The 27661-nt window shown below is 35.5% G+C and overlaps 1 protein-coding gene across 1 annotated transcript; it reads left to right on the forward strand.

Annotated features, from left to right (window-relative positions):
* Positions 1-48: 48 nt before the first annotated feature.
* Positions 49-27622, forward strand: LOC102805207 (outer mitochondrial transmembrane helix translocase-like). The gene is made up of 9 exons (XM_085493994.1): positions 49-144; positions 14230-14420; positions 14593-14812; positions 15758-15915; positions 19138-19287; positions 20138-20227; positions 23451-23501; positions 24621-24760; positions 27001-27622. The coding sequence occupies exons 2-9, from the start codon at positions 14265-14267 to the stop codon at positions 27125-27127; spliced, it is 1092 nt and encodes a 363-aa protein (XP_085350120.1). The 5' UTR covers positions 49-144; positions 14230-14264; the 3' UTR covers positions 27128-27622.
* Positions 27623-27661: the final 39 nt, after the last annotated feature.

Here is a 27661-nt window from a genome sequence, read left to right on the forward strand (position 1 = left end):
TATTTTATGTAGACACTAAGTTAGGGAGTTGACCGGAAGTAGAATATAAGGTCATTAAAAAAAGCGGACGCACCGGTGTACTGTGTTTAGTAGTTATCAAGGCCTGCCTATTTTCTAACGTTGTACGAGCTTTCGCGCAGTCACGTAAGTAATATTTTTTGGTGTTTATTTAACGTCGATCATATGTTGCTTGCTTGTATTCATTTTATCCTTTCTAGTGAGCTTCTGAGTCATGCACATGCTACATGCATGGAGGTAAATAGAGATGTCAGCTATGGTTGATAGACCAATGTCTGGCCGTACCCGACAAGAGAAAACGTAGTTTGTAATTTGAATAGTTGAATACGACTTCATGCAACATTGTGCATGTGCCAGTTTAATTATCCAGTGTTTTATTGATATCGCTATGCAGTAAAACAAGTTCTACCAATACCATGACAAAAATATATATAAAAATGATGTCATTGTCTATTCATTTCATAACTAACAGCATGAAGGTAGAAAAGAGAAGGAGTGAGGACGCTATTGTTTCCGCTGGTTTCATGATGCTTTGGATTTGTTTACTCAGTACACATTGTAGTTAGTTTGCAAACACGCTGTACAATGTCACAGTTAATCGGCTTGCGTGTTTCGGCTGTATTCGGAAGTTTCACGAAGAATCTCAATGCACTGCGCATGCCCAAACAAATAACAATAATACAAAATGCAGCAAAAAACGTACGCTGAGTGTACTCAACGCTCGAAATCTATTACAAAAAAAGGCGCAATTTTCTTTAAATTTCACTGCGGAAATTTGCAGGATTTTTTTAATTAATGTCCAAAGTTGGACAACTATTGTGATGAAAAATATCAGAAAAGAAGTAAGCACACATCTTGGTAGCATTCGTATGCAGAATTTCCGGTACCTACAAGTGTGAAATGACCTTTGTGGTCTGATAAAGGTCATTGCGCATGCACAATTCTTGTATTTATGGTTTGCGCATTCAATTTTATAGACGATGTTTAAACAGAATTTATTTTTTTCAGTTCTACTCTTGTTTTCTTGTGTAAATAAGCGGCTATCATCATGTAGATAAAACGACTTCTAAACAAAAACAATAAGTGGCTTAACCAGACCGAAGACAAAGGATGTTTATTAGATTAACATGGGCTTAAATAGCGTTCTCAATCCTTCTCTTTTCTACCTCCATGCTATCAGCTATTTACCCACGTATGATGTAAGTGAGGTATATTCACCTCTCGACTGTGTGAGTATATTTTGACTATTCACCCTGCAACTTGATTAATAACAGGTCTATTTCGGCTATTCACCCTGCAACTGGGTGAATAACAGGTCTATTTCGACTATTCACCCTGCAACTGAATGAATAACAGATCTATTTCGACTGTTCATGCTGTAACTGGATGAATAACGGGTCTATTTTGACTATTCACCCTGCAACTGGGTGAATAACAGGTTTATTTTGACTACTAGTATTCACCCTGCAACTGGGTTAATAACAGGTCTGTTTCTACTATTCACACTGTAACTGGATGAATAACAGGTCTATTTCGACTATTTACCCTGCAACTTGATTAATAACAGGTCTATTTCGACTATTCACCCTGCAACTTGATTAATAACAGGTCTGTTTCGACTATTCACCCTGCAACTTGATTAATAACAGGTCTATTTCGACTATTCACCCTGCAACTTGATTAATAACAGGTCTATTTCGACTATTCACCCTGAAACTGGGTGAATAACAGATCTTTTTCGGCTATTCACCCCGCAATTGCGTGAATAACAGGTCTCTTTCGGCTATTCACCCTGCAACTGGGTGAATAACAGGTCTTTTTTGGCTATTCACCCCGCAACTGAGTGAATAACAGGTCTATTTCGGCTATTCACCTTGCAACTGGATGAATAACAGGTCTATTTCGGCTATTCACCCTGCAACTTGATTAATAACAGGTCTATTTCGGCTATTCACCCCGCAACTGAGTGAATAACAGGTCTATTTCGGCTATTCACCTTGCAACTGGATGAATAACGGGTCTATTTTGACTATTCACCCTGCAACTTGATTAATAACAGGTCTATTTTGACTATTCACCCTGCAACTTGGTTAATAACAGGTCTATTTCGACTATTCACCCTGCAACTGGATGAATAACAGGTTTATTTCGACTATTCATGCTGTAACTGGATGAATAACGGGTCTATTTTGACTATTCACCCTGCAACTGGGTTAATAACAGGTTTATTTTGACTATTCACCCTGCAACTGAGTGAATAACAGGTCTATTTCGGCTATTCACCCTACAACTGGGTGAATAACAGGTTTATTTTGACTACTAGTATTCACCCTGCAACTGGGTTAATAACAGGTCTATTTTGACTATTCGCCCTTGCAACTGGATGAATAACAGGTTTATTTTGACTACTAATATTCACCCTGCAACCGAGTGAATAACAGGTTTATTTTGACTACTAGTATTCACCCTGCAACTGGATGAATAACAGGTCTATTTCGGCTATTCACCCTGCAACTTGATTAATAACAGGTCTATTTCGACTATTCACCCTGCAAGTTGATTAATAACAGGTCTATTTCGACTATTTACCCTGCAACTTGATTAATAACAGGTCTATTTCGACTATTCACCCTGCAACTGGATGAATAACAGGTCTATTTTGACTATTCACCTTGCAACTTGATTAATAACAGGTCTGTTTCGACTATTCACCCTGCAACTTGATTAATAACAGGTCTATTTCGACTATTCACCCTGCAACTTGATTAATAACAGGTCTATTTCGACTATTCACCCTGAAACTGGGTGAATAACAGATCTTTTTCGGCTATTCACCCCGCAATTGCATGAATAACAGGTCTCTTTCGGCTATTCACCCTGCAACTGGGTGAATAACAGGTCTTTTTCGGCTATTCACCCCGCAACTGAGAGAATAACAGGTCTATTTCGGCTATTCACCTTGCAACTGGATGAATAACAGGTCTATTTCGGCTATTCACCCCGCAACTGAGTGAATAACAGGTCTATTTCGGCTATTCACCTTGCAACTGGATGAATAACGGGTCTATTTTGACTATTCACCCTGCAACTTGATTAATAACAGGTCTATTTTGACTATTCACCCTGCAACTTGGTTAATAACAGGTCTATTTCGGCTATTCACCCTGCAACTTGATTAATAACAGGTCTATTTTGACTATTCACCCCGCAACTTGATGAATAACAGGTCTATTTTGACTATTCACCCTGCAACTTGATTAATAACAGGTCTATTTTGACTATTCACCCTGCAACTTGGTTAATAACAGGTCTATTTTGACTATTCACCCTGCAACTTGATTAATAACAGGTCTATTTCGACTATTCACCCTGCAACTTGATTAATAACAGGTCTATTTCGACTATTCACCCTGCAACTGGATGAATAACAGGTCTATTTCGGCTATTCACCTTGCAACTGGATGAATAACGGGTCTATTTTGACTATTCACCCTGCAACTTGATTAATAACAGGTCTATTTTGACTATTCACCCTGCAACTTGGTTAATAACAGGTCTATTTTGACTATTCACCCTGCAACTTGATTAATAACAGGTCTATTTCGACTATTCACCCTGCAACTTGATAAATAACAGGTCTATTTCGACTATTCACCCTGCAACTTGATTAATAACAGGTCTATTTCGGCTATTCACCCTGCAACTTGATTAATAACAGGTCTATTTTGACTATTCACCCTGCAACTGGGTGAATAACAGGTCTATTTTGACTATTCACCCTGCAACTGGATAAATAACAGGTTTATTTCGACTATTCATGCTGTAACTGGATGAATAACGGGTCTATTTTGACTATTCACCCTGCAACTGGGTTAATAACAGGTTTATTTTGACTATTCACCCTACAAATTGATTAATAACAGGTCTATTTTGACTATTCACCCTGCAACTTGATTAATAACAGGTCTATTTCGGCTATTCACCCTGCAACTGGGTGAATAACAGGTCTGTTTCGACTATTCACCCTGCAACTGGATGAATAACAGGTCTATTTCGGCTATTCACCCTGCAACATGGTTAATAACAGGTCTATTTCGACTATTCACCCTACAACTGGGTGAATAACAGGTTTATTTTGACTACTAGTATTCACCCTGCAACTGGGTTAATAACAGGTCTATTTTGACTATTCGCCCTTGCAACTGGATGAATAACAGGTTTATTTTGACTACTAATATTCACCCTGCAACCGAGTGAATAACAGGTTTATTTTGACTACTAGTATTCACCCTGCAACTGGATGAATAACAGGTCTATTTCGGCTATTCACCCTGCAACTTGATTAATAACAGGTCTATTTCGGCTATTCACCCTGCAACTTGATTAATAACAGGTCTATTTCGACTATTCACCCTGCAACTTGATTAATAACAGGTCTATTTCGACTATTCACCCTGCAACTTGATTAATAACAGGGGTGTTTTGACTATTCACCCTGCAACTTGATTAATAACAGGTCTATTTTGACTTTTCACCCTGCAACTGGATTAATAACAGGTCTATTTCGGCTATTCACCCTGCAACTTGATTAAGGATGTAGTAGACTTTCGTGGTGATTTTTTTCTTCATTTTTTTTTCTTTTATTAAATGGTGACTTATATCTATAGGCAGCCATACAACCTTGTTTTTTTTATTAAATCACGTTTTTATTTCAAGAAAAAACGGCTTTTTAAAAAATAAAAAATAATTTACAATTAACGGAAATCCCGCGGAATGTGCACTTCGGCTAAGCCCCTCTGAGCCAAAACAATAACATTTGTAATTAGCCTAATCCCGCAAATAAACATCGCGTGTACGCGTCCGGTCAAATGACCGGATACACTCACTCGTTGCTGATAGTTCATCGCATCGCTTTTCTCTACTATATATTATTGTTCATTTATTTTGTTTTGACCAAGTTTATTTTGAAAAATGGCGCAGGGAAAAAATTGGAAAAAGAGTGTTCCAATGACAGGCGAAACCTGCAAGTTTCTGAATAGAGAAACCGTATTTTTTACTACGAAACACAGTCCCTCTACGAAACAAAGTCGGACGAGTCGACAACAGACAAGTCGAGTGAAAACCAAAGTGGCATCTGCTCTACCGCACTGGAGACTGAAGACACCACCGTAACTACCTCGAATGCTGACGATGAGGACACCACTAAACTGTCACTGGAGGCTGACGACACAACATCAACATACAGGATGAGCATGATGTCGAAACGAAAAATATCGCCAGCGAAGTCTGCAGTATCTGGTAACGCTTGCGGTGAAGCGAATAACACGAGGCTCGCCGGCCTGGGTATATTGATTTCGAATCTGGCTGACCACTGTAAATGTTCTCGGTGTAAAAAGGGAAAAATAAATATCAATGAAGAATCTCGTTATGGCTGGGAATCTCACTTTAGTTTCCGGCGCACATGCGGCCTTTCGAACATAGCACATACACGCGGATTGGCTAAGAATACGAGGTAGTCAAAAATCGACTAATCAGGTCCATTGTGTCATGTGGGACAGCAGACTGACTTGCAAATTTTAGTGACGCATCGGTGGTTCGTAGACAAAGCAGTTACGCGTACATTCTTAGCACTTTGAAATGAAAACTGTTTTGTGCTGGTAATAATTTTATAACAATCGTACTGCAAGTCGACAAAACTAAACTAAATGAAACTCCGATTGTAACGAGTTATAGAGCAAAAACGACGACCTGTAATTCACGGCAGTACTGTCGGCAAGCTTGACTGACTTGCTTCCAAGCGGATTCAGTCAGCAAACAGTAGGCCCTTTTTTACTTCAAATACGATTTTTAATTGATATTCAACAACAAAAGTGTCATCGCCGATATTTAGTAAAAATAAAAAGCGTAGCTTTTTCGAGTACTCACATCTCATTATGTAGTTCTGCTCTGATGACACTTTCGCTCGGTTCAGGTGCGGTGGCTTACGAGAAAGTTGCAAGAAAGGGAGCGTAGACACGACAGTGTTCAAGTTTAACGGTCACATATCACGTTTTGTACATAAACATTTGCCAAGTTTGTTGTGATATGGGATAACACTCAAAACTAAGCTTGTCAAGCAAATAAATTTAAATTGATAACGGCCATACTTCGTTTTCACGTTGCTTTTTTCAAATTATCGATTTTTTCATACTTTATCGGTCCTGTACCAAACGGGTTGTTTTGATTTTTATAAAACCAACACAGTAGCTATCCTAAACATCAAAAATTAACTGAACACGATGCGCTGAACAGAAAATATCCTCTCGACTGTGCTACTTTTGGTTTTTGAGTCTTTTCAGCCACTTGAAACGTAACGTGTCTAAAACCACAAAAATCACGATTACGCGAACAGTTCTAATCAGGGTTCTCCCCAGGGCTTTTTAGCGCCGAGGTCCGCGGCGCTATACCTGTGAATCTCGGCGCTTCACTTGGGTCCTCGGCGCTATGTGTTCCCACCTCGGCGCTTGATTTCATATTTGACATGCCAATATCAGATGTGAAAAAGCTTTATTCGCCACGCCGGTCGGCCCCGACCATCACTCAAAATTAGTGACCACCACGGAAATGCTTCCGACGAGGACTATTGTCTGATTGTTGGTATAATTAAGTACCGACCGACACGCATCCTGCCAGTCGTGGATTATAATTTATAAACAATAGACCTAGTCGCACGATACGTAGCGGCTAGTCAAATTTGTGGAATTAGCACCTCTTTGTTTGTAAGTAAATACTTTCTGCGATAGACACAGTCTTTAGATTTAAAGCTAAAATTATTTCAAAATCAATTCCACCTCGATATAACATGGTCAAATCGGAGTTCACGATCAGTTCACGCTACTCAAGCAAAAAAACAACGTGTTTATTGCGTGATTTGGTAAAATACATTTGAACTGTTATCATTGCGAATCATGTAAAAACTATTCTTTCAAGACCTAATTTACCTTTTAAAAATTGCAAATCACCTCTTTCGAAAGCTGTCATGCAGTTTTCAATTGAAATCGATGCCAACACATCGTGCTACGACATCGCTTTACTTCCGCAATGTAATTTTTATGCTCACTACCATTCGGAAAACTTCGGGTTCTACCGGCATTACCATGCGGCATTTTGATTGATTAATGGAATTCTTGACCCATCGGGTCAAAGGACACATGCTAATGTTTCACAAACATCATGGCGGGTCTGTTTTTTTTTACCGAAGCGATCAAGTGATCAAAAATAATCGCTCCCGATAAAAATAAGTCTGATTTTACTTACATTTCATATCAAAATAAAAAAGAAGTAAAATTTGTTGAGGAATTATTGCTATAACTGGTGTATAACATGGCCAAGTAAGTTATGTCACGTCGTAACTTTGATGATCGTTTTGAAGCTTTATTTGTTCGCTCATTACTGTAATTGTAAACGTTTTAGAAGTTGATGGTACGAATAATAAATTACAACAATACGTCAATTAATTACGTGATCGATTTTTTGAAGGAGAATGTTTTTGGAGTGAATAAAATTATGAGATTCGTGAACATAAATCTGGCTTAACGTTTTGAATGCGTTTCCTTCAACGTTTTACAAAACAATTAAATTGCAACAATAATGTATTTGTGTTTGTTTTTAGTCTGCAGCATTTGTATTTCGAGAATGTTTCAAACTCTTCTAAATTGTGAAACATAATGTGTTGATTCCATTAAAAAAAATATTTGCCCTGTGACTGAGCTCACTAATATTCATAATTGTAAATAAGTTCTGTTAATGAAGGAAAGATATGTAAATGATATGCAAATTATTATGCAAATTTGCCCCGGCGCTATGCATTTTTTCTGGGGAGAACCCTGTTCTTGCCCGATTTCATTGATTTTTTCAGAGATTGAACTCAAGATCAATTGAAAACAAAATGTAAAATATTTTTCAAGTATCAGTAATATTTCATTACTAATTGACCTGTGAAAAAAGAGCACTCTAATTTATTACAGAATTCTTCTCCACCACTTTGTAAAAGAACCAAACAATTCAGAAACTATCTCTTTTACATTATTGTTAAGAACATTGTAGTCTTCCTTTTCTCATAAAAATATGTTGGCTAACTGTTTTCGTTTTCTAGTAGCAGTAAAAATAGCAGAACAATCGATTTTGTTTATTTAGCAGTCACGTGACGTAATTAATGTTGACATTAGCGTTATCATAATTTTTGGATAGAGTGTTGCAAGGGCTACAATAACATGTAAAAATTGTTAGTCATTAATCATTATTATTATTTTTATCAAGCTTTTTCTGTTTTGCCCAACGAAAGTCTACTACATCCTTAATAACAGGTCTATTTTGACTATTCACCCTGCAACTTGATTAATAACAGGTCTATTTCGACTATTCACCCTGAAACTGGGTGAATAACAGGTCTATTTCGGCTATTCACCCTGCAACTTGATTAATAACAGGTCTATTTCGACTATTCACCCTGCAACTTGATTAATAACAGGTCTATTTCGGCTATTCACCCTGCAACTTGATTAATAACAGGTCTATTTCGGCTATTCACCCTGCAACTTGATTAATAACAGGTCTATTTCGACTATTCACCCTGAAACTGGGTGAATAACAGGTCTATTTCGGCTATTCACCCTGCAACTTGATTAATAACAGGTCTATTTCGACTATTCACCCTGCAACTTGATTAATAACAGGTCTATTTCGGCTATTCACCCTGCAACTTGATTAATAACAGGTCTATTTCGGCTATTCACCCTGCAACTTGATTAATAACAGGTCTATTTCGACTATTCACCCTGAAACTGGGTGAATAACAGGTCTATTTCGGCTATTCACCCTGCAACTTGATTAATAACAGGTCTATTTCGACTATTCACCCTGCAACTTGATTAATAACAGGTCTATTTCGGCTATTCACCCTGCAACTTGATTAATAACAGGTCTATTTCGGCTATTCACCCTGCAACTTGATTAATAACAGGTCTATTTCGACTATTCACCCTGAAACTGGGTGAATAACAGGTCTATTTCGGCTATTCACCCTGCAACTTGATTAATAACAGGTCTATTTCGACTATTCACCCTGCAACTTGATTAATAACAGGTCTATTTCGGCTATTCACCCTGCAACTTGATTAATAACAGGTCTATTTCGGCTATTCACCCTGCAACTTGATTAATAACAGGTCTATTTCGACTATTCACCCTGAAACTGGGTGAATAACAGGTCTATTTCGGCTATTCACCCTGCAACTTGATTAATAACAGGTCTATTTCGACTATTCACCCTGCAACTTGATTAATAACAGGTCTATTTCGGCTATTCACCCTGCAACTTGATTAATAACAGGTCTATTTCGACTATTCACCCTGCAACTGGATGAATAACAGGTCTATTTCGGCTATTCACCTTGCAACTGGATGAATAACAGGTCTATTTCGGCTATTCACCCTGCAACTGGTTGAATAACAGGTCTATTTCGACTATTCACCCTGCAACTGGATGAATAACAGGTCTATTTCGACTATTCACCCTGAAACTGGGTGAATAACAGGTTTATTTTGACTACTAGTATTCACCCTGCAACTGGGTGAATAACAGGTCTATTTCAACTATTCACCCTGCAACTGGATGAATAACAGGTCTATTTCGACTATTCACCCTGCAACTGGATGAATAACAGGTCTATTTCGACTATTCACCCTGCAACTGGGTGAATAACAGGTTTATTTTGACTACTAGTATTCACCCTGCAACTGGGTGAATAACAGGTCTATTTTGACTATTCACCCTGCAACTTGATTAATAACAGGTCTATTTTGACTATTCACCCTGCAACTTGATTAATAACAGGTCTGTTTCGACTATTCACCCTGCAACTTGATTAATAACAGGTCTATTTTGACTATTCACCCTGCAACTTGATTAATAACAGGTCTATTTTGACTATTCACCCTGCAACTTGATTAATAACAGGTCTATTTCGACTATTCACCCTGCAACTTGATTAATAACAGGTCTATTTTGGCTATTCACCCTGCAACTTGATTAATAACAGGTCTATTTTGACTATTCACCCTGCAACTGGGTGAATAACAGGTTTATTTTGACTACTAGTATTCACCCTGCAACTGGGTGAATAACAGGTCTATTTTGACTATTCACCCTGCAACTTGATTAATAACAGGTCTATTTTGACTATTCACCCTGCAACTTGATTAATAACAGGTCTATTTCGACTATTCACCCTGCAACTTGATTAATAACAGGTCTATTTCGACTATTCACCCTGCAACTTGATTAATAACAGGTCTATTTCGGCTATTCACCCTGCAACTGGATTAATAACAGGTCTATTTCGACTATTCACCCTGAAACTGGGTGAATAACAGGTCTATTTCGGCTATTCACCTTGCAACTTGATTAATAACAGGTCTATTTCGGCTATTCACCCTGCAACTTGATTAATAACAGGTCTATTTCGACTATTCACCCTGCAACTGGATGAATAACAGGTCTATTTCGGCTATTCACCTTGCAACTGGATGAATAACAGGTCTATTTCGACTATTCACCCTGCAACTGGGTGAATAACAGGTCTATTTCGACTATTCACCCTGCAACTGGATGAATAACAGGTCTATTTCGACTATTCACCCTGCAACTGGGTGAATAACAGGTTTATTTTGACTACTAGTATTCACCCTGCAACTGGGTGAATAACAGGTCTATTTCAACTATTCACCCTGCAACTGGGTGAATAACAGGTCTATTTCGACTATTCACCTTGCAACTGGATGAATAACAGGTCTATTTCGACTATTCACCCTGCAACTGGGTGAATAACAGGTTTATTTTGACTACTAGTATTCACCCTGCAACTGGGTGAATAACAGGTCTATTTTGACTATTCACCCTGCAACTTGATTAATAACAGGTCTGTTTCGACTATTCACCCTGCAACTTGATTAATAACAGGTCTGTTTCGACTATTCACCCTGCAACTTGATTAATAACAGGTCTATTTCGGCTATTCACCCTGCAACTTGATTAATAACAGGTCTATTTCGGCTATTCACCCTGCAACTTGATTAATAACAGGTCTATTTCGACTATTCACCCTGCAACTGGATGAATAACTGGTCTATTTCGACTATTCACCCTGCAACTGGGTGAATAACAGGTTTATTTTGACTACTAGTATTCACCCTGCAACTGGGTGAATAACAGGTCTATTTTGACTATTCACCCTGCAACTTGATTAATAACAGGTCTGTTTCGACTATTCACCCTGCAACTTGATTAATAACAGGTCTGTTTCGACTATTCACCCTGCAACTTGGTTAATAACAGGTCTATTTCGACTATTCACCCTGCAACTTGATTAATAACAGGTCTATTTCGACTATTCACCCTGCAACTGGACGAATAACAGGTCTATTTCGACTATTCACCCTGCAACTGGGTGAATAACAGGTTTATTTTGACTACTAGTATTCACCCTGCAACTGGGTGAATAACAGGTCTATTTTGACTATTCACCCTGCAACTTGATTAATAACAGGTCTGTTTCGACTATTCACCCTGCAACTTGATTAATAACAGGTCTGTTTCGACTATTCACCCTGCAACTTGATTAATAACAGGTCTATTTCGACTATTCACCCTGAAACTTGGTGAATAACAGATCTTTTTCGGCTATTCACCCCGCAATTGCGTGAATAACAGGTCTATTTCGTCTATTCACCCTGCAACTGGGTGAATAACAGGTCTTTTTCGGCTATTCACCCCGCAACTGAGTGAATAACAGGTCTATTTCGGCTATTCACCTTGCAACTGGATGAATAACAGGTCTATTTCGGCTATTCACCCTGCAACTTGATTAATAACAGGTCTATTTCGGCTATTCACCCCGCAACTGAGTGAATAACAGGTCTATTTCGGCTATTCACCTTGCAACTGGATGAATAACAGGTCTATTTCGACTATTCACCCTGCAACTTGATTAATAACAGGTCTATTTCGACTATTCACCCTGCAACTTGATTAATAACAGGTCTATTTCGACTATTCACCCCATAACTGGGTGACTAACAGGTCTTTTTCGACTATTCACCCTGCAACTGGGTGAATAACAGGTCTATTTTGACTATTCACCCTGCAACTTGATTAATAACAGGTCTATTTCGGCTATTCACCCCGCAACTGAGTGAATAACAGGTCTATTTCGGCTATTCACCTTGCAACTGGATGAATAACAGGTCTATTTCGACTATTCACCCTGCAACTTGATTAATAACAGGTCTATTTCGACTATTCACCCTGCAACTTGATTAATAACAGGTCTATTTCGACTATTCACCCCATAACTGGGTGACTAACAGGTCTTTTTCGGCTATTCACCCCGCAATTGGGTGAATAACAGGTCTACATGTATTTCGGCTATTCACCCTGCAACTGGGTGAATAACAGGTCTATTTCGGCTATTCACCCTGCAACTGAGTGAATAACAGGTCTATTTCGGCTATTCACCTCGCAACTGGGTGAATAACTGTTCTATTTTGACTATTCATCCTGCAACTTGATTAATAACAGGCCTATTTCGACTATTCACGCTCTAACTGGATGAATAACAGGTCTGTTTCGACTATTCACGCTGTAACTGGATGAATAACAGGTCAATTTTGACTATTCACCCTGTAACTGGATGAATAACAGGTCTATTTTGACTATTCACCCTGCAACTTGGTTAATAACAGGTCTATTTCGATTATTTACCCTGAAACTTGGTTAATAACAGGTCTATTTCGACTATTCACCCTGCAACTTGGTTAATAACAGGTTTATTTTGACTATTCACCCTGCAACTTGGTTAATAACAGGTCTATTTCGATTATTCACCCTGCAACTTGGTTAATAACAGGTCTATTTCGACTATTCACCCTGCAACTTGGTTAATAACAGGTCTATTTTGACTATTCACCCTGCAACTTGGTTAATAACAGGTCTATTTTGACTATTCACCCTGCAACTTGGTTAATAACAGGTCTGTTTCGACTATTCACCCTGCAACTGGGTGAATAACAAGTCTATTTAGACTATTTGTTCTGCAGCTAAATGTCATTGGTTATCCCCAAAAATAAACCTTGTTCAAGATTTCAGAAACATTCAATAAAAAAACAAGGCAGTATCAATCAGAAATTAAAAAAAAAAACAATTAGAAAAAATTTGAGGTTCATGGATCAAAAACATTGGAGTATGAGGTCCATGTACAAGCAGCTATTTGACATTGTATTGAATGTTTTGCTACTTGTAAGCTAATGAAAGTCTAATCTATGGGTGATAATTGGATACATGTACACTTGTATGTATATCATTTTTTTTACATCTGATGTTATTGACTGTGGTGTGAAAAGTGCATGGCGACAGATAAATGTATGAGGGGTAAACAAAATATACTTGAAAGGTTATCATCTGTAATCAACATCCATATTAGCGTAGTGGCAATAATGTACATAGCATTGTTGACTCCTGTGTAGTGCAACAAAATGTATCAAATATATAAAGTCAATTAAAAAAATAGTGTTTTATTGCTGATGTAAAGAAAAAGTTACATTTCAGTTTAGTATGTACTAAACTAGTTTTTCTTAAACCAAATTTAACTAAACATCGAAAACAAGGAACAAAAATTTTTTCAGCTGACATCAGCTGGGAATAACCAATCTTAAAATCAAAATATAGTCAATGTAGAAGTCAGATTCTAACTGTTTTACTGTGAAATACTTTATTTTTGGATGGAATTAATTTTCACTGGATTTTATTTTCACTGATTCATCCATTCAGTGAAAATAGTGAAAATAAATTCCAAGTGAAGATAAAGTACTTTACATACAGTATACAGTGTATGTTTTTACACATATTGTTAAATCTCTGTTAGAAGCCGCATCTCTGATAGAAATTGCACCTATTCTTTTTGAATAATTAAGAACCAAAAATCCACCATTTCTCATACACTGTATGTGCAGATGCTCTATAAATAGAAACCTCATACCAGTACCCTTAGTTGCGAATTCATTTGCGTAGCTTCAAATTCTTGATCATCGAAGCTTGTACTTGATGTTGCAGTATTAACAGTGTAAACCTGAGTGCACTAATTAAACTTAAAAACAAATGTTCCTTTTTTTCTCTAGTATTGTTGCTATATATATATATAGTAGCACTCAACATGCCTAGTGCAGGGGGTATGGCCTTGACAAAGAATGAACTCATTGGAATCATGTTAAGACTAGCTATATTTGGGGTATGTAGTTACTATGGTATTAAATGGGTTGTTGACCAAATGGACCCCACAAGAAAACAGAAGATTCAAGCACAGAAACAGGTACTTTTATTAATTGATAATATCATGCTTTTGCATTCTTATCTGCAAAAAAAGCATTTGACAACCTCAAATCTATGCGGTTTTCTCTTTGTTTCTTTATGTTCAGCATGCAAACGATCAATACATCTCTGCCCTTCCTTCATTACATGCTACATGTCATTTTTATTTCTAGGCACAGAAATTGATGAGCAGAATTGGCGTAAAAGGAGTGAAACTAAGTGAATATGAGATGTCAATAGCAGCATTACTAATAGACCCTTTAGGAATATCTGTAGCCTGGCGAGATATTGGGGGATTAAAGGATATTATAGAAGAAATTCAAGAAACTGTGATTTTACCCATGAAGAAAAGGCATTTATTTAGAAGCTCTAGTTTATTACAGCCTCCTAAAGGTACCATTACTTGTACTTAAAGGTAGAAGTCTACTCATAATTTTTGAGAAAGTAGGTTATAAATCCCCCGACATTGTTCATTGGTTTATTATGTAAAATCGTGGAGCTAGTGTACCACGCACAACAAAATAATATTATTCTGTGTGTTAACAATGATGTTTTTTGAACAATTGCTATTTCTAGAACAATTCCATAGAACACAGAATTGCATTTTTTAAAACCCAGATTTTTTAAATAACAAAAAAACAAAAAGTAACCCATCATTCAGAATATATGATTTTTGTTCAGCCTGTGTCATCAGGCTAAAATTTAAGATGAGGCATAATATGGCCACTATCCACAAAAGTACAAAAATTATTTTCTCAAAAATTGGGCCCAACATTTTTTAACTCAATCCGAGCTTTTCCTGTATTTCACATTAAACATCCATTACAGCTTTGTGATACATTTTGGAGTCATCTGGGTTTCCTTCTTGATTCCTGTAATTTTTAGTTTTTGGCATTTCTCGTACGGTAATACGCATAATAATAAAATAGATGTTATTCGCAAGATGTCTGGCCCAGAATTTTCATTCCAATAGCTGAAAATTACTGAGCATTGGTTTGGGTTTTCAATGTCTTAGGGATTTTCTGTTCAATTCCTGAATTAATAGCGTTTGTGTGTTTATCATTTGTGTGCTTGCATTGCATGACCTGAGGTCAATTAAGGACAGATTTAAACATTCCAAATGTGCAGAGTCACAGTACACCGAACATCATTGTCAAGTTAATTTTACAGATTTTTGATAGTTGAATGTAAAATGTTATTTTCACTGATTCATACTTCCAGTGAAAATAAAGTACCTTACTTCACAGTAGTGTGTCAGTATTATAAAACTATGCATGTTCTTTTGATGCCAAAGAACACAATCATTTCATTGAAATTATGTATTTACCTTATTTGTAGGTATACTTTTACACGGGCCGCCTGGTTGTGGTAAAACAATGATAGCCAAGGCCATGGCTAAAGAAGCCGGATTCCGTTTTATCAATTTACAAGCTTCAACACTAACTGATAAATGGTATGGTGAATCACAAAAACTTGCTGCAGCTGTGTTTTCTCTGGTATGTATGTATTTACTGGTTGTCAGTTTTGTGTACCATATTATAAGCACTTTCTCTTACGTAAATGTGCTGTCAAAGTTGTCTGCCTCGTTGTGTGCCATGTTACAAGGATGAAAAAAATTAATTACAGGGTTACCAGACTCAGTTCAGAGAAAAATCAATCAATAAATGTATCGAAAATAGTTTTGTCTGTTAAAGAGCATTGATTGTTTTCTATGGCAATGATGCATCTCTATGGCAACGATGTATCTCAACATCTTAAAATTTTGCTTGGTGATATAGTAAAAAAGATATATTATGTCTTACAAGGTAATTTTTTATGTATACCGTACTTATCCGGGTAAGAGCCCATGCCTGGACAAACGCCCACCCCCCCACTTTTGACACAATAAAGAAGTTGAGGTCATATCCGGGCACACGCCCAGGGGGTCTTTTTCTACTCAAACCCATGGAAGGTAAAAAGAGCAAAAAACAAAAAAAAACTATTTTCTATTCGTTGACTGTGGTTGTATTAACAGCTGACTTTCTTGAAGTCTGTCGTGATACTTATAAAAATTGTTAATTGCGTAAAACAAGGGGTGAACGCAAAATAGCTGTGACAGCTTTCTGCCTTAAGGGCAGCGCGTTCACCGCTGATTTTTTTCAGAATCATAACAGTCAGCAAGTCTATAAAAATAAATATTAAAGCAGAAACGGTATTTCTCTTTTTGAAATATGTCGTGGCCCTAAAAAAGGGCCGGCCGTTTGGTTTGTGCTTCCTTAGAAACGATTCAAGCAAATCGTATAAGGAGAGCCGCTAAGCAAGTGTCGCACTCGTTGGGCTTTAGCGTCGTCGACAGTGAAAACAATGTTGCAATATTGTAGCAACCCGTATACCTGGGAGAATGGTTGAAATCACGTTAATTTGGCTTTATAAATATTTTGTAGCAGCTTGCGAATCCATAACCGAGGCCAGCAATTTTGCAATGTCACGCCTAAGACTGCCAACTTTTTTACCATCTTTTATCACCGCTATTGCATTTCTGTCATGAAAACTATTCTTCTGTTGTTGGATAAAAAAAAAAAACTTCCTATTTCAAGTCCACCGCGATATCCATATACTGTAAAAGGGTTAATTATTCACTGGGTTTTAATTTTGCTTATTTCGCTGACTGGAAAATGCGCTAAATTAAAACCCAGTGAAGATGTAAAATTGAGCACAGAACACATTATCTAAATGATAAAACCGTGAAATTAAAACCCAATGAATGTCACACGCAACGTAACATAAAGACTTCCCTGGCGGCGATGATAACATACGAACACGGAGCCAACAGATGAGGTTTCAACTGGTACTGGTATTATTATACTCTGCAAACATCAAGTACAATAACGCGGTAAAACTCCACTACTCCAATAACTAGATACTTAAACTCCAACACAATTCAACGAGATCTCCGATCTGATCTCAGTGCTGAACAACTCCCCTATATATACTCACACTGTCTATAAATAGACCATTACATCAGCATACATAATGAGTCTGGAACTTACTACAAATTTCTAGAATGTTCCATTACCTATTCAACCAGTTTCTAAAAATTCCACCCAGACACAGTACGGTTCTAGAACATTCTCAGTCACACGGAAGTGGTAAACAAGTCGTATGCGACAATGAATATGCCTGAAATGTTAAATCAGTGAAATTTAAACCCAGTGAAAATTAGTCATTTTACAGTAGTGAAACATTCCAACCGCCGGAACTTGCTGAATGATAACTTTCACTGATTAATAAGCGTCGAGTCTGATAAGAAAGCAATGTCACGATTTGACCTTCATGATGAAATACTAGTAGTGATGTCATTCTTAGCCAATCAGTAAAGCAGATGCATAAAGGTCAAAGATGATTGCTAGACTGTAAACAAAAGCATCGTGTGCCATCGAAGCAGAGCGACCTCATTTTTCTTGTCTCTTTATTATGATTAGACATGAATGAAAAGTGCCAAGCTGACAAACTGCGCAATCTGTGGATTAAAAGTGCTAAGTCCATATTGTGTGGGACGATATCGACGAACTTCTGGAATAAGTTGTAGGGATTTTGTTCGACGGCTACAGTGACGCCGACTTGGACATTTGAGGGTTTTGAGTTTGACGAAGATGGCAATGAACGTACAAATAAAGATCTGAGAAGTTTTTTCAAACAGCTATGAATTTTTATAATTTTTACTGTGTAAATTTGTAAATTATTATTGATCTTGTATGACGGTTGATTCATAATTTGTCGAACCCGGAAATCATTTTACACAGTTTAACCCCTGACATTTTAATTCATTTTGAGTTCACGCGTATTGGGCGTGTTTGTCGGCGGGAAAATCCTAATTCAAATGATTCTTCACTGTCGATTTTTATTATTTCTGGTTTATTTGTCACATTATAGGCAATACATTATTTTCGTTTTACTTCTAGTGTTGCATATTGTTTCATTTATTTCCGTTGCATGTTTTCATTTGCCATTCTATTCCCTGCCGCAGTTCGATCTACGTGTTTTTCAGTTTTTTTGCCGGGGATCTCCTGGCAAACGCCCACCCCTTCTTTTTGGCAATTTTCCATGTTCAAGACCCTGGGCTTATACCCGGATAAATACGGTAGAAGTATTAAAAACAAATGGCAATAATTTCAGTGGGTTTTTATTGATAATGTCACTGCTATGCACACAAGTAAAAAATCTTATTGAGTAGAGAATATCCTGATCACAAATTATATATTGTAGTTTTCTACAGACATTGGTCGTAGATATGGACACAGTAAAACAATATGGAAATTTGAAAGCACTACAAATGGTAGTGAAAGTTCCTGCCAAATACAAATCTTTGGACCTAAACTTGTTTCAATGGAAACAATGATGTCCATTCTTCTCCAGCCATATTTCACACATGCTTGAACCAATCAAATTCACTATAATCAAAACAATCAAGACATCATATTGGACATGTGTGCCTGCATTTGTTACAGGATTCAAGATGGCAGCCATTTAATGTCAAAAATGTATCAAAATCACACATTTTCACAATTGCAGAATTGGAGCTCAGCTGTGTGAGAACTGATTTGGATAAAACTTAGTATATACACTGTACATATAACTTATGAATGCCGAAACTTTGATTTTTGACCAAAATAAAATTATATTACTGAATATATTGTTAATAACTTCCAGTTAGTAATTTAATAATTATTCCATTTTAGGCAATCAAAATTCAACCAACAATCATATTTATTGATGAAGTGGATTCATTTCTTCGATCAAGAGCATCATATGACCATGAAGCAACTGCCATGATGAAAGCTCAGTTTATGAGTTTATGGGATGGATTAATAACTGACCCAACTTGTCAGGTATGTACAGTGTGACATAGCGCCCTCAATGATGTCTCATGGAAATCTTATGTTTATGTTTGCTGGATTTGTTCAGTAAACAATGTGGTTTACAATATTTGCTCTATTTGAAGCACTTACATAAATTGCAGTGGTGTATATCTGTTTAAAATATGACATGCTTCAATGATCCAACATACAATAAATCCTGTTTTTTATTTATGTCCAATTCTGTACAAAAGATAAAAAGTAAATGCCAAAAACTGTATACCAGCAAATTTCATGTCATATTAGAAATGCAGAAAAATACCCTGAGACAGGAAAACGCTGATGAGAAAACTCACTAACATAAAGAAGCTACTGGTTGAGCCAGATTACAGTCTTATAATAAAATGTCTACTTAAATAATTAATAACTAATGAGCAAGGAATCAGAAACACAGATCTAAGAGAAATGTAAAATCTGTTAAAAGACCAATACAAGCAAGGGCAAAAAAGTTTTTATCAACCAGGATTTTAGCAAGCCTGCTTTCACTAATGTGAGTTTTTCAACTCATGATATTGAAATAGCATTCAGTAGCATAGCATTCTGCCTCTCATGAAAACCAAATGGAACTCTTGTGATACATGCAAACCATGCCCACAATACTGTTCACAATTTAGGGCTACTTTGAAGAAAGAGAAAATCCAGAAACATATTCGAGAAAAGGCGCAACATTTTATTCATCACGGAACTATCACACACTTTGCTGTATATGTACTAAGCATTGCATATGAGATAAAATAATTCACACTTCAAACATTTGTCATTACAAGACAAGTCTCTATAAGACCTGTGGTATGAATCATTGTTTTTTTTGTTTTACTTGTAGGTGATTGTGATGGGTGCTAGTAATAGACCACAAGATGTGGATGCTGCTATACTAAGAAGAATGCCTAGTATGTTTCATATAGGAATGCCAGTAAGTTATTATATTTTTGGCAGCAAACATCAGGGCATTTTTACCACCTTGCAACCACAAAGAAAATAATGATTAAAAACTCCCAAAAAAATTGTATTTCTGGCTAGTCTTTAGACACCCCTGAACAGTATAACAAGATATATATTTGGTTGTTCAGAATTGTCTCATTGTTGCGTTTCCTTAACTTGATCTGTTTTCACTGACTCTTCAACTGGTGTTCTACAGTGCCCATAGAAATACATAGTGCAGTGCTGAGTGTCTTAGCAACATAATGAACGACGCTTTGATTTCGTGTCACTATCAAAATTATTGCTACATTTTACATAACACGGACTAAATGGTCTCTATAAAACGATAATCAGGGTCGCAAAAATTATTTGAAACACCTGACGTCTCTCTCTCTACTAAAATCCGCCTAGGTGATCATGAGCTGGTTCGGAATTTTTTTCTTTCAAAAGTGTTGCGACAGTTTGAAGTTGTCGGCGTTTCTCTTTAAAACCTAGTTGTTTTTTAATAAAGAATCTGAGGTGAAGTGGACACTATATATGACACTGTAAGGAGAAGGTCCACCCCAACCTTTTCTTGTTATTTTCACGGCATTCGTCCACTGATGTCGCACCTTTGGGTCAATTGGAAACGTCTGAATACTTACAGTATGACTATACGTATTACTGCAACCGCCCACAACACAACGTTTAACTATCTTAAACAACTTCTAAAAACTCTCTCTCTCAAAAAAAAAGAAAATAGACAAAACAAAAAAAAAAGAAACGCTGACCGAAAAATGTATATTGTTTAAAAGTATATTGAATGACCAGTGTTATGACGGCTCAGGGCCATTTTTGTGCTAACAAGTCATGAAAAATCAAGCATTTGTGGCATTTATGGATTGATTTTGTTCAAACTTGTACATACATTAGACATTATGGGTTCCTGATGCACGTCATTTTATTTTTCAGATCGGATTCAAAATGTGGCCGACTGGCAGCCATTTTGTTTTAATAAATGCACTTCTAGAGCCAAAACTCTAAAATTTCTTCTATGTTACTATGACACTAAGTGGTTTACAGTGCTGATATTGATCGTGCATGTGCCTTGGGTTGTCCTCTATCAGTTTTGTTAATTTGGTAAGGAAATTTTCAATTTCCTAATTTTGGGTAATATTTTAAAATGGTCATTTTTGGTCAAAAATGCTATTTTCGACTTCTTCTCCGAAACTGGTAGTCCAGTTGCTCTCAAACCAGCGTGGTATATACGTTGGGTGTACCTCTATCAGATTTGTTCATTTTGTGTTGACATCTTCAATTCTCTAATTTTTAGCAAATATTTTGTCATTTTTCATCAAAAATAGTTCTTTTGACTTGTTCTTCAAAACTCATAGTCCAAATTCTTTGATACTTGGTACACATGTAGCTTGGATGACACTTCACCCAGTCAATAAAGGTGGCCAAATTTATCAAAAATTTCAGAAATTCATGATTTTTTTTTTATTACCTTCTCTTTAATGCACTACAGTTGTCGGGAAAATGGATAAAACTTGGGAAGATTATACAATGATGCCATATTGAAATTATATGCTCACAGGGAGTGATGTAATGTTTCCCATTTGTTCTGTCAACTGTTTCTCATTCTCACATAGCACGTGGGAGTTCTAAGTTTTCTTTGATTGGTCTATTGTGATTGTAATGAAAACATACTTAACATATTAGTACTAACATTTAGGCTATTTTGGTGATATCTTGAGAACCATTTAAAACTTGGTGCATAGATGTGTTGGGACAGTTTTCAGATATATTTAGTTTTTGGCGGAAATTTATGCAAATTAGATAATTTGCATATCAGCTAGTGAAATTCAAGCTATTTGGGTGCTATTTCAAGAACCATTCAACATATTTCAACAAAACTTGGTATATACATGTATTACGAATTCAGATAATTGCAAATATCATGTTATGTTATTCTCTCAACACCCTGGAGTTCTTTTTAAGCTCTCTTTGATTCTAATTTTATTGAATATTTCTGTTATTTTTGTAAAAAATTCCACTTTTAGCATTATGTCAAAATAGCAAAATTATAGCAAAATGGCCAAATGGTGGCTATTTTTGTGCTAAAAAATCAAGCATTTGTGGCATTTATGGATTGATTTTATTCAAACTTGTAATTTTTATTTTTCCGATCTGATTCAAAATCCGCTTCTAGAGCCATATCTCTGATATGCCTTGACTGATTATGTTCAAATTTTATATATTCATTATACATGTATTCAAAATGGCCGACTTTGTTTAATTAATGCTCTTCCAGAGCAATATCTCTCAATATGGACAAGTACTCGTTTGACGATCAGATACAAGATGTGAATCATTTTAATGTTAAAAAATCATATCATATCATATTATATCATATCATATTCCTGACATATTTATATTCCAATTATATTACTATAAACAAAACTATAAATTCAATAACTAATGTGGTCTGTGCCATGCATGGCTTGTTTTACAAAATGTCACAATAACATTTTCATTGAAATATTTGCACAATAAATAACAACATTGTTACATAAAATATAGCATTTATTTTGTATTGGTAACTTTTTAAAAAGTGGACAAGCATTTTTCAGCAAATTTTTTTTTAATTTTCAGCCCTGAAATATGGACTGTGTATATATTTGTTGCTTTTTCTAATACATACAGTTTGTATACTGGTACTTTTATTTGCTTCTTTTCATGTTCATGTCTTAAGGATATAGTAGGTTTTTTGGCACATTTTAATCAAAACTTTTAATATTTTATAGAATCTCTAAATATACATGTATCTAGTTATTCAATGAAAATTCCAACATGCTTAAAAGAGTGGTCAAAATTAACAACCCACATTGTTTTGATGACTATTGGAAATTTGCATATTTCCATGCCTTGTAAATAATTAATAAATCACACTGTCAAGTATGAAATATCATATACAATTTACTGGGCATCAAAACATTAGTCACAAACAATTTCATGACTATTTGAAAAATAATGCAGCAACCCCACTATTCATCTAAATTAGTGAATATCTTAGTTTTAATTCTGACATCAAAATGATCAATCAAATGAGCCATTCATCAGATCTTTCCAAGTTTTTTCAGAGATTGTAGATGTAATATACATGTTCTGTTGTTATTGCCAGTGTTGTATTTTCTCATAATACTAGTAATGATATTATTTTTATTCATTTTCAGGACAAAGACCAAAGACTATGCATCTTAGATTTAATCCTAGAAAAAGAATATGTGAGTATCTATACAATGTACTATAACATAATTGAACTCCTCATAGCTTCACATTGGATATACAATGTACTATAACATAATTGAACTCCTCATAGCTTCACATTGGATATACAATGTACTATAACACAATTGAACTCCTCATAGCTTCACATTGGATATACAATGTACTATAACATAATTGAACTCCTCGTAGCTTCACATTGGATATACAATGTACTATAACATAATTGAACTCCTCATAGCTTCACATTGGATATACAATGTACTATAACATAATTGAACTCCTCATAGCTTCACATTGGATATACAATGTACTATAACACAATTGAACTCCTCATAGCTTCACATTGGATATACAATGTACTATAACATAATTGAACTCCTCGTAGCTTCACATTGGATATACAATGTACTATAACATAATTGAACTCCTCATAGCTTCACATTGGATATACAATGTACTATAACATAATTGAACTCCTCATAGCTTCACATTGGATATACAATGTACTATAACATAATTGAACTCCTCATAGCTTCACATTGGATATACAATGTACTATAACATAATTGAACTCCTCATAGCTTCACATTGGATATACAATGTACTATAACATAATTGAACTCCTCATAGCTTCACATTGGATATACAATGTACTATAACATAATTGAACTCCTCATAGCTTCACATTGGATATACAATGTACTATAACATAATTGAACTCCTCATAGCTTCACATTGGATATACTGTAAACTACTTTATTTTAGCTGGAATAAATTTTCGCTGAAAAGGCTTTTCGGTATTTTGTGTAAAATTTATTTTCACTGATTTTTGATTAGTTGAATATGAAATATAGGTAAAAAAGTATATTCGCTGGATTTTATTTTCACTGAAGCATCCAGTCAGCGAGAATAGCGAAAATAAAGTATTCTACAGTAAGGAGATTGTATTGAAGATGGTGTGGCCCTGACATCATCATGCATGTGTTCATATACTTTGATCTGACAAGTGTTCATGTACATACACCTGGCAACATCTGTATAAGTCATCAACCATTAACTTGATTTGAATTATATTAGTTAGGTTTCTTATTTTTTACTTTTGCTTCTTTCAATAGCTTTCTGATGATATAGATTTAACAATGATTGCTGAGGAGACTAGCAATTATTCTGGGAGTGACTTGCGTGAATTGTGTCGTAATGCATCTGTGTACAGAGTCAAGGATTATATTAAATTCAACAATCCAGACACAGAACAGTAAGTATGCATTTGTTAATTGCCAGTCTCTTTTTTTGTTTATGTTATTCCTATATTTACTGAGAAAATGCATCTTACTTCCTATCTTGATATTAATAAGTTTTACTCCCAATATCAGTACATGTATTCAAATGTGTTACTCCCTATTTCAGTATTAAAAAGTCTTACTTCCTATCTCAGTTTTGAAAAGTCTTATTCCATAATTCAGTATTAAAAAGTCTCTCTATCTCAGTATTAAAAAGTCTTATTCCATATTTCAGTATTAAAAAGTCTCTCTATCTCAGTATTAAAAAGTCTCTCTATCTCGGTATTAAAAAGTCTTATTCCATAATTCAGTATTAAAAAATCACTCTATCTCAGTATTAAAAAAGTCTCTCTATCTCAGTATTAAAAAGTCTTATTCCATATTTCAGTATTAAAAAGTCTCTCTATCTCAGTATTAAAAAGTCTCTCTATCTCGGTATTAAAAAGTCTTATTCCATAATTCAGTATTAAAAAATCACTATCTCAGTATTAAAAAAGTCTCTCTATCTCAGTATTAAAAAGTCTTATTCCATATTTCAGTATTAAAAAGTCTCTCTATCTCAGTATTAAAAAAGTCTCTCTATCTCAGTATTAAAAAGTCTTATTCCCTATTTAAGTATTAAAATCTTACTCCCTATCTCAGTTTTGAAAAGTCTTATTCCATAATTCAGTATTAAAAAGTCTCTCTATCTCAGTATTAAAAAGTCTTATTCTATATTTCAGTATTAAAAAGTCTCTCTATCTCAGTATTAAAAAATCTTATTCTATATTTCAGTATTAAAAAGTCTCTCTATCTCAGTATTAAAAAGTCTCTCTATCTCAGTATTAAAAAGTCTTTTTCCCTATTTAAGTATTAAAATCTTACTCCCTATCTCAGTTTTGAAAAGTCTTTTTCCTTAATTCAGTATTAAAAAGTCTCTCTATCTCAGTATTAAAAAGTCTTATTCCATAATTCAGTATTAAAAAATCACTCTATCTCAGTATTAAAAAGTCTTTTTCCTTAATTCAGTATTAAAAAGTCTCTTTATCTCAGTATTAAAAAGTCTTATTCCTTAATTCATATATGGTAAACGCGTCTATTTCCTGGAACTACTTTCTGTTTACAAACAACGCGCGTAATTTGAGTCTGCGCTTCGATAATGGTTGACGATATTATTCTGTTGAAGGAAAATATACCGAAAACACCAGTTGGACTCATTATTACCCTGACGAAAGCCGGCATTCCACCACAACAAATCATCAATATAACTGGTCACAAAAACGTGTCAAGTTTACAGAACTACGATACTCACATTCAGCTGGCATCGGTATCGCGGGATACACCCAGCGACACCGATGCCAGCTGACTGTCTGAAGATGCTGCCTCTCAACGGAAGATCGTCGGCGCATTTCAGATATTCTTAGTTACGCCAGAATCTGGAACTGTAAACCAAACTGCTTCTTGTCAAGCAATTGTTTCTCGTTCACCAACTACAGTTTTTAACAACTGTGAAATCAACGTGTCTCTACCTGTGGCTATAACATCAGCTCCATGAAATCGTCCCGTTGTCGGACGGTCAGTAAATGACCAACTTAGCTGGACTGTAGTGTCCATTCTTAAGAAAGAAAGTTTATAATGAGTTCGTATTTATTACCGTTAAATATTGTTATAAATTTATGTTCATTTGCTATTTCATTAAAACGTAATTTGTGGATATATTTGTCGACATTCGTTTGTGTATTGTGTGAGAGATGTTGACGCGTTTGCGTCATTTAGAATTCTCCGTATAAATCCGCACCATTAATCAGGCCCGTATCGAAAACCGGATGAAATTGAATAGGTTTTCTTTTGGGCCAGACGAGCGAAAAATAACATCACGAAAGACTTTTTTTTCATATAAGGTATATGATAAAACCTTTATTGACTGGATACGGCTTTTGCTGGCCTACCGCCGCTTCCGCTGCACGACCTCGGGCCGCAAAAGCCGTATCCAGTCCATAAAGAATATTATTCCACAATTCAGTATTAAAAAGTCTCTCTATCTCAGTATTAAAGATTTTTTTTTCACTTTTAAGAAAATTAAAATGTTGTAGATCATTCATTCCTTTGCTTCTCAATAGCAATTGTTTGTTTCAACCTGCCATAGTAATATGAGGTGGTAATATACCGGTACATAATTATTCATATTTTTCCCAACATGGATTATAAAGTTTACCATTTTAATTTGATATTGCAGCTCAATGCAGGAGTTTGATATGTTACGTCCATTGATGTTGGCAGATTTACAGCAGGCTAAGATAAAGATGGAGGAAAGTAAACAGAAAAGAGATGGTGTTCCACAAACAAGTATTGGATTAGATTAGCCAAGCAATCAAGTTTTTATTCCCTGTTTGTGCAGCCTGTCTATGTTTTGTAGTTTGTGTGGTTGATGATTTAACTTGTATGTGTAAGAAATTTAATGTTTTCTCAAAACTTTACTTACCGGTACATACTACTGCTTGATCAATGATTCTGAGAAATTATTTTAAAATAATTTACGTGCTTCCTCAATTTGATGGGAAGAAAAGTTTTTAATTTGTGTGTAGATCGCTAAACTTTAAGGGAGAATGCTACTCACAAGTTTTTCACTTGTGTACAGAATTTGAGTGCATTCATGTATGGCATTGGTAATATTCTGTATCAAAATCTGTCTACAATTATTCATTTTAGTATTAGTCATTAGGATGTAAACTTTTTTTGTTTCACTGTCAATCTGTTTTTTGAGAAAAGCAATAAACTAATATACATCAAATGTCATTTTAGCAGCGGTTTCATAGATTATAATAAAAATACATTTCCTCTTTAAAACCCACCAAAAATATTGTCATTTTTAATATATTGTACATTGTATGACACAA

The sequence above is a fragment of the Saccoglossus kowalevskii genome, chromosome 19 (assembly GCF_978046115.1).
Source record: "Saccoglossus kowalevskii chromosome 19, keSacKowa6.1, whole genome shotgun sequence".
Lineage (NCBI taxonomy): Eukaryota > Metazoa > Hemichordata > Enteropneusta > Harrimaniidae > Saccoglossus > Saccoglossus kowalevskii.